This window comes from Akebia trifoliata, unplaced genomic scaffold (assembly GCF_017979445.1).
Source record: "Akebia trifoliata isolate Shusen 1 unplaced genomic scaffold, ASM1797944v1 Contig00807, whole genome shotgun sequence".
NCBI classification, from domain to species: Eukaryota; Viridiplantae; Streptophyta; class Magnoliopsida; order Ranunculales; family Lardizabalaceae; genus Akebia; species Akebia trifoliata.
This window is the reverse complement of record NW_028237227.1, coordinates 6736-15488: the sequence shown is the minus strand read 5'-3', so window position 1 is coordinate 15488 and position 8753 is coordinate 6736. Positions and strand designations below refer to the sequence as shown.

At 45.0% G+C, this 8753-nt stretch overlaps 1 protein-coding gene across 1 annotated transcript; it reads left to right on the top strand.

Annotated features, from left to right (window-relative positions):
- The first annotated feature begins 3309 nt into the window (after nucleotides 1-3309).
- On the top strand, nucleotides 3310-7637 carry LOC147381039 (uncharacterized). Its single transcript, XM_086430919.1, has 10 exons — nucleotides 3310-3447; nucleotides 3848-3946; nucleotides 5073-5281; nucleotides 5373-5463; nucleotides 5668-5978; nucleotides 6045-6239; nucleotides 6304-6504; nucleotides 6650-6796; nucleotides 6875-7024; nucleotides 7454-7637. The coding sequence occupies exons 1-10, from the start codon at nucleotides 3310-3312 to the stop codon at nucleotides 7635-7637; spliced, it is 1725 nt and encodes a 574-aa protein (XP_086287045.1).
- The last annotated feature ends 1116 nt before the right edge of the window (nucleotides 7638-8753 follow it).

Genomic DNA, 8753 nt, shown 5'->3' with positions numbered 1-8753 from the left:
ACGGTACAAGGAGCTATTCTCACTAGATCTGAGGGAATAACACTTTTGCAAATCAAAGGTAAATTTATTTATTTATTTTTAATCTAGGTTTATCATTAGCAATGTAGATGTATTTGGGATAAGTAGAGACCGGCATTGGCCGGGCGGGGTTGGTGCCTAACACCTTCCAACCCCGTAACATGATCCCCGGATTCAGATTTCTATAGTAGATTAGTTCTTTTTATCCATTGTAGGGTCAATTTGGTTCCTAGACCGTAATAACTAGGTGGCGACTCCCAAACCTCAAGGGTCAAAAGCGGATCCGTGCACCCCGCGGATTGAGGGCGCTTTCAGTGTTCCTCTAAGGATAAGATGGTTTCTATTTGAATCTCTTTAGGAATTATTTTTTGTTTCGAGGTCAATGACCTTTACTTTCTTGAGTCCGACTCTTATTTTCTTGCTTAGGAGAGAAATATATCCTTGAAGCTAGATTATTAGTTAATTTGTTAATGTGCTCGGGGTATTCAAAAATTTTCTTTATCCAATCAAATTCAGAAGGGGCGACAGACACCTCTATAGACTAGATGAACTAACTTGACTCAATAGGAAAAAAGTAAACTCAATCTAAGGAAGACATGACTTTGCTAGAAAAAAGGACTTGAACTAACCCGAATGACTTATGAAAATTCAAGGCAAGTACCCACATGAGTTTGATTAGGACTGAGGACTGAGATATTACTTACAACCGGTAGGATTGAAGCACTATGATCTTTAGGGAATAACTGGGCGATGTTGAGAAATTCTGAGGTCATTTTTGACTATTGACTTGATATTGACGTTTACTTTAACTGACCGGATTTACAACCTTAGCTAGATGATGGACGATTGAGCTTAGATACAATGATAACCCTTAACCTCTTTGAAGGTGAATTTAACCAATTTCAGTGTCACCTCCTTGATAACATTTTAAATGAACCCTGAGATTTTATTGAATTTTGTGCACCAATCCATTAAAAAATTCATCCATTTAATGATTATTCAGAAGAAAAATAATTTTACTGCACTCTTGAAAAATATTGACAAATAATGTTTTCATTGAATAACAACTTCAAACATATTTCAATAATTTTTCATGCAAATATATATCTTTTGTAAATCATTTTTCCTTCATTTTCTTTTCTTTTGGAAAATATTTTCTTCTGGAAAATATTTTTTCTTTGAAAAATAATTTTTATTTGGAAAACATTTTCTCTTGGAAAATCTTGTTCTTATGGAAAGCATTTTCTAGAAAATATTTTTTTCTTAGAAAACATTTTTTCTAGAGAATAACACTTTTTTTAGAAAACACTTCTTTTGGAAAACATTTTTTCCTAGAAAATACTTTCTTTTTCTTCTTTGAAAATTCGATTTCCATTTTGATTTAAATGGCCTGGTCCATCATGATTGTTGGATCGGGATGGACTGGGTCATTATTGTAAAAGAATGGATTTTTTTATTGGATCGGTGCACCCATTTTACTTTTCAAAAGCAATATTTTTATCCTTGAAATCAATTATGCACTCGGATCTCATCCTTCACATCACTTACATACATTCATCATCAACGGACTCCATTCAATAAACAACCCGGAACACCCACGATAAGTTCGAGTAGTGACCTACTGGGAAGGTTTCTAGACTCTAAGCTTACTACGTGCAATGCATTTTCATCTAGCCACCCTTGCCCAAGCACACCTATATACCTTTCGATACGTGGTGACTTGGTTTGATATATACCGTGTAGGTGATAATCTAAAACCTCAATTCACTTCTCTGAAGTCAAAACAGCCAGTTTGATCTCCAGTTGAGAGGTGGCGCACAATGCTGCGCAAGGGCCCACTGGGCCCACTTCTCGCTCTCTAGAATAGACGTAGTCTATCCCCCTCGTACAGTAGGGTACAGCGGGGCGGCAAGATCTGCTTAGGCACCGGTTTTGATCAAGAAGTGCAATTGATATACTTAGATTACCTTTTTATACCTACGGGTACGAGTCAAGAGTTGTAGCTTTCATAAATGGTTTGGCATCCCACGAGGGGACCGACCACGTACTAGTACTACGTTGCCAATCGGGACATGTGACTGTGTGGCTCACAATAGGACAAAGGCTCAGGTCGCCCCAGCCTGGGTGCATCAATATGTCTCTCAGAATCACCTGATCAGACGGTATTGATGCCCCAGTTCGATATACCCTAAGGTACGTGATGGAGGTTGTGGGTTTCATGAATGACGTCGCATCTCCGAAGAGACCGGGCCACGCACTAGTGCCACGTTGGCTAAATGGGACGTGTAAGTGGAGTAAAGCGGTAAACGTGCATGTGGTGTGTGTGCAAAACAGGGTGGGTGGGTGGGTGTGCCCGGGGCCTTTTCAAACAAATGGGCCCCATGTGTAACGGCCATGTACTCTGACACCTAGAGTTTAGGTGTAGCTCGCCCGGAGTCACCCGGGGGAGCCCCTATGTAACACTATGTAAGGCTCGTTATGAAGCCATGTCAGCCCCCGTACCAGGGCATATCTGTTAGCTTAGGGTACATGTCAGCCCCGTGCCAGGGCACACTTGTTAGCTTAGTGGCATTTAGTTAAGGAATAAGGGAGTATGACCGGCCTCTACTTTTGATGTTCCCTTCTGAAAATCTAGTAAAAGACTTAGCATACACTTGGTAGGAAGAGGGTTGTCAGTGCTATCCCAATCCCCGCCGACCTACACCCACGTTGTTGAAGCCCAGCTCCGTGGAAGTCCCGCGTGTGTCATAGGATCATCAATTGCTTGTAACGCATCTATTTGCTTTTATAACGCGTTACACCGTGTGTAATCAATATTATATCACAAAGTTGCCTCCGGGCTTTATCTCGTGTTGCCTCGTTTACTTGTTTGTTAGCTACGTGTGTGTGTGGTGTACGATCATTTTTACAGGCTTGCAAGTGGATTTGACCCCCTTGCGCCGCGCACGACCCCGCTTCGAAAGAATAGGGTCGTGACAGTTGGTATCAGAGCAGCAGTTGTTTGAGCACAGTGGTATTCCCCCTAGCTATTCCCCCGAGATTCCATTAGTTCACGCGAATAATGGTAAGAGGAACTACTAGTACCGCGGATCAACCCGCTCCAAAACACCCCAGCACCACGTACAAACAAGGAACGCATTGAGGTATTAGAGGAGAAGGTAGGTATGCTCTCCGGGATAGTTGATGGTATTGCGCAATTGGATGATCGACAGAACACGCTGGAGGAAAGATCCGAGACATTCCGAGCCAGAGTGACTGACCTCGAGGGAAGACACCCGAGGAACCATAGCCATGTTACAGGAACAAATTACGGAGCTCACTACTAAGGTAGGCCTCCTGGTACGAGCTGTTGTTGGTAACGAGCGGCCTACCGGTGGTGATGCTCCTCCCTCGCGCTTGCGAGTCCCCGAGCCACGCGCTCCTTCAGTGGTGCACGCGATGCGAAAGAGCTCGAGAATTTCCTGTTTGATATGGAACAGTACTTCCGTGCAGCTCGACCGGATTCAGAAGAGTAAAAAGTAACAACTGCTTCTATGTATCTTGCAGGTGACGCTAAGCTATGGTGGCGAACAACAAAGTACACCGAGATGGAGAGTGGCCAATGCTCCATCGATACATGGGAAGACCTCAAAAGGGTGCTGAAGAATCAGTTCCTACCCGAAGAATGTGGAGTTCTTGCCCGTAGGAAGTTTGAGGCAACTCCAACATACTGGTACCGTGCACGACTACGTCAAGCAATTTTCCGCATTGATGCTTGATATCCGTGATATGTCAGAGAAAGACAAGCTGTTCTCGTTTACAGAAGGGCTTAAGCCTTGGGTTCAGACAGAACTACAGAGGCAACGTGTGCAAGACCTCACGACTGCTATTGCCGCAGCTGAGCGAGCGGTTGACGGATTATTCTCCCGTGGATGGGAATAAAAAGAAGGTATCCAATCAGTCGAAAGGGTACTCTCAGTAGAGTGAACGCACCCATGGGTCTTCCAAAGGTAAAAATGGGGGATCTAGACACAGTCTAAGCAAGAGGAGATCCCATCGGGATTCCTCCCCTTCGAAGAACACCGGTACCCAGTCCAACAATCACCGCAACAAGATCCAGTGTTACTTGTGTGGTGGTCCTCATAAGACGTTCAATTGCCCGTAGAGAAGCAAGTTGAATGCACTGTTAGCTTCCCAGAGTGACCCTAGTCACGAGAGTTCAAGTGAGAAAGATGAGGATGAATCTTCTCATATGGGAGCTATGCATCTTTGAATGCAATGAAACAGACCTCTGAGACTAAGACGATCCGTCAGCGTAAGGGTCTCATGTATGTTGATGTGGAGATTGGTGGTAAGACCACCCAGGCAATAATGGTTGAACGGGAGCTACGCATAGCTTCATTTCCCCTGCAGAGGCGAAGCGCCTCAATATCCGGCTCGAAAAGGATTCAAGCCGTATGAAAGCTGTTAACTCCGAGGCCACTCCTATATAAGGGTCGGCCAAGTCCGTGGCCATCAAGATAGGTCCATGGACATGGAAGGGTAAGCTAGATCTTCACGCAGTTCCACTCGATGAGTTCCGAGTTATCATTGAGATGGACTTTCTGCGACAGAACAGGGCCGTTCCGATGCCATTTGCCAACACTTTGGGCTTGCTAGGTGAAGGTAAAGTCAAGCTTCATTCCTCTCTCTACAGGTAAAGAAGAGGGAAAGATGATCTCAGCCCTTCAGCTGAAGAAAGGGTTGAAGAAAGGTGAGCAAACGTTTCTTGCTACCTTACGAGTTGAACCTGATGATCAGGACCATAGTTCAACTCCCCCATTGGTTTAACAGGTTTTGACTGAATTTGATGATGTTATGCCGGAAGAGCTTCCGAAAACCCTACCGCCACGTACCCGATCGATCATCAAATCGAACTAGTACCTGGTACCAAGCCTCCTGCAAAGGGGCCATACAGGATGAGTCCTCCGGAACTAGCTGAGCTACGCAAGCAACTTGATGGACTTCTGGAGTCTGGATTTATCAGACCTTCGAAGGCACCTTAGGGTGCCTTTTTGGGTGCCTATTTATTCCAGAAGAAGCACGATGGGTCATTGCGACTTTGTGTAGACTACCGAGCGCTGAACAAGGTTACCGTCAAGAATAAGTATCCGATTCCACTGATTGCCGATTTTGTTGATCAACTTGGGGCAACCAAGTACTTTTCCAAGTTGGATTTGAGATCAAGGTACTATCAAGTACGGGTTGCAGATGGTGATGAGCCGAAAACTACCTGTTCTACCAGGTAGGTATGGTGCTTATGAGTTCTTAGTCATGCCCTTCGGCCTTACGAACGCACCTGCGACATTCTGCACCTTGATGAACGACCTCTTCAGACCATACATCGACAAGTTTGTTGTGGTATATCTCGATGACATTGTGGTATACAGTTCTACCTTAGAAGAGCACGTTCAACATTTACGCAAGGTATTCAAGTGCTTCGCGACAATCAGTTGTATGTTAAGCTAGAGAAGTGTTCATTCGCCCAAGAGCAGATTATGTTTCTTGGCCATGTTGTGGGTAATGGACAGATCCGGATGGACATGGAGAAAGTGCGAGCTATTGATGAATGGAAAACCCCTTCTACTGTCACAGAACTCAGTCATTCCTCGGTCTTGTGAACTATTATAGGCGTTTCGTCCAAGGTTATTCCAAAAGAGCCGCACCTCTCACAGACCTGTTGAAGAAAGATCACACTTGGTCCGGTCGGACAAGTGTCATGAGGCGTTTGAAGACCTCAAGCTTGCTGTTATGCAAGACCCAGTCTTAGCTCTACCCGACATCACCAGCCGTTTGAAGTTCAGACAGATGCATCTGACTTTGCTATTGGAGGAGTGTTGTTACAGGATGGGCATCCGCTTGCTTATGAAAGTCGGAAGCTCAATGATGCTGAGAGACGCTATACCGCACAGGAGAGAAAGAGTTGTTAGCTGTCGTCCACTGTTTGAGAGTTTGGAGACATTATCTGTTGGGGTCACAAGTTCATGTGAAGACTGATAATGTGGCAGTGAGCCATTTCCTGACTTCAAGAAGTTGACACCAAAACAGGCTCGTTGGCAAGAATTCCTCGCAGAGTTTGACTTGGCCTTGGACTTGGACTACAAGCCCAGAGAAAGACACAACAGCGTGGCCGATGCCTTGAGTCGCAAAGCAGAGCTAGCAGTCATTCAGCGACAAGTTTCTCAGGTTACCAGCACTTTACAGTAGAGAATTCAGAATGGTTTGAACAGTGATCCCCAGGCGAAGGCCATATTGGATATGGTGCAGAAGGGGAAAGCACGCCGTTTCTGGCTTCGGGGATGAGTTGTTATATACCACCAAGAGCCGCATGTTTGTTCCACGTGCGGACGGGCTAAGACGAGAACTGATGAGGAGGGTCACAGTGTCACGACATTCATGGGCTGGCCATCCGGGCTGGCGCCGCACATTAGCTCTCTTGGAGCGAGGATTACTACTGGCCGAACATCCGTGATGATGTGTTAGACTATGTGAGGACCTGCCTCATTTGCTAGCAAGACAAGATCGAGCGCGACAAACCTATCGGGCTGCTGCTGGAACCGCTTCCAGTCCCCAAAGGCCTTGGGAAAGTGTTTCTATGGACTTTGTTTCACAGGTTTGCCGAAGGTTGCAGAGTATGGGTCCATCCTTGTGGTTGTGGACCGTTTCTCCAAATATGCTACTACATTTATACCGACCTCGACATATTGCTCAGCAGGAAGCAGAAAGAAACAGCACACTTGTTCCTCAAGCATGTCATCAAGTATTGGGTTGTGCCCAAGAACATTGTCAGTGATAGAGATTCAAGATTTACCGGGAGATTCTGGACCGAATTGTTCAGATTACTTGGGTCTCAGCTTGACTTTTCGACCAGTGGACATCCACAGACAGATGGGCAGACTGAAAGATTTAATGCCATGTTGGAGGAGTATCTCAGGCATTTTGTCACTGCCAACCAAAAGGATTGGGCGAATCTACTTGATGTCGCACAGTTCTGTTTCAACCTTCAGAAGAGCTCTTCCTCCAACAAGAGTCCTTTTGAACTTATTACTGGCCAACAACCTTTAACTCCTCATACTATTGTTTCAGGATATCAGGGACAGTGTCCAAGGGCGTACAAGTTTTCTAAGTTTTGGCAGGACAACAAAATGAAATTGCCAGATCTTACCTTGAAAAAGCGTCAAAGCGGATGAAGAAATGGGCTGATGGACATCGTCGACCAGATCGTTTCAAAGTTGGTGACTTAGTTCTACTCAAGACAGATCAGTTGAGAAGGTTCAACCGAGTACAGCGAGCACACAGGGGTCTACTACAGCGTTATGAAGGTCCAATGCTCATCCTCTCTCGAGTCGGCAAGGTCTCCTACAAGCTGAAGTTACCGCACTGGTTACGCAAACATCCACCTTGTCTTCCATGCCAGCTGTCTCAAGCCATTCCATGCAGATCCAGCACGCAGCATTCCAACACGTTCACCTTCTCGTTCAACAATCCAGCCGGAACGTGTTGTCGACCAAGTTCTCGCCGAGCGTTCAAGTCAGCAGCAGTTCAAGCAAGCAGCAGCACATGGAGTACTTTGTCACTTGGAAGAACTTGCCAGAATGTGAAGCCACCTAGGAAAGAGCAGAGAACCTACAACCATTCAAGCAGAAGATTGAAGAGTTTGTCAGGGACAATGCGACGAGGACGTCTGCAGAATAGGTGGGGGGAGACTGTAACGGCCATGTACTCTGACACCTAGAGTTTAGGTGTAGCTCGCCCGGAGTCACCCGGGAGCCCCTATGTAACACTATGTAAGGCTCGTTATGAAGCCATGTCAGCCCCCGTACCAGGGCATATCTGTTAGCTTAGGGTACGTGTCAGCCCCGTGCCAGGGCACACTTGTTAGCTTAGTGGCATTTTAGTAATAAGGGAGTATGACCGGCCTCTACTTTTGATGTTCCCTTCTGGAAATCTAATAAAGACTTAGCATACACTTGGTAGGAAGGGTGTCAGTGCTATCCCAATCCCCGGCCTACACCCACGTTGTTGAAGCCCTTGAAGCCCAGCTCCGTGGAAGTCCCGCGTGTCATAGGATCATCAATTGCTTGTAACGCATCTATTTGCTTTTATAACGCGTTACACCGTGTAATCAATATTATATCAACAAAGTTGCCTCCGGGCTTTATCTCGTGTTGCATCGTTTACTTGTTTGTTAGCTACGTGTGTGTGGTGTACGATCATTTTTACAGGCTTGCAAGTGGATTTGACCCCCTTGCGCCGCACGACCCCGCTTCAAAAGAATAGGGCCGTGACACCATGGCCCAATCAAACCAATTATAACATGAATTATATAGATATAAGCACCATTCCAATCACATAAACATTTAATCATGATCAACATTATGACCAACATCAAACATGTATTCCCAATGACATTATAGCATATTAAATAGGCAATTATCATGAATTAATAATATGGTCCGCTTCACGATTTAAACATGCACATATACGGTATGTGGCAATCAATTAGACCCGATCATCGCAATAATTTGATAAGTTTTATAGTCCAATCAAGGGCGTTTTGGGGTGACCCGAAACAATTCAAAATTTCTAAGGGTATTGAATTAAGGGTATAATAATGATCAATGAAATAAAGAGGATGAGTTTATTTTTTTTTATCATTATTTTTTTAAAAACGAGTCTAGCCCAACAAAAGAAATTCAGAAAAACAAAAAACTTGA

Bases quoted from the DNA above. Each gene is read 5' to 3' on its own strand.
- LOC147381039 (XM_086430919.1), top strand. From the start codon at position 3,310: ATGTTACAGGAACAAATTACGGAGCTCACTACTAAGGTAGGCCTCCTG. The intron at 5,282-5,372 runs GTAGGTATGGTG...CGACCTCTTCAG, and splicing joins AAAACTACCTGTTCTACCAG to ACCATACATCGACAAGTTTG. The intron at 6,797-6,874 runs GTATTGGGTTGT...CGAATTGTTCAG, and splicing joins TTCCTCAAGCATGTCATCAA to ATTACTTGGGTCTCAGCTTG.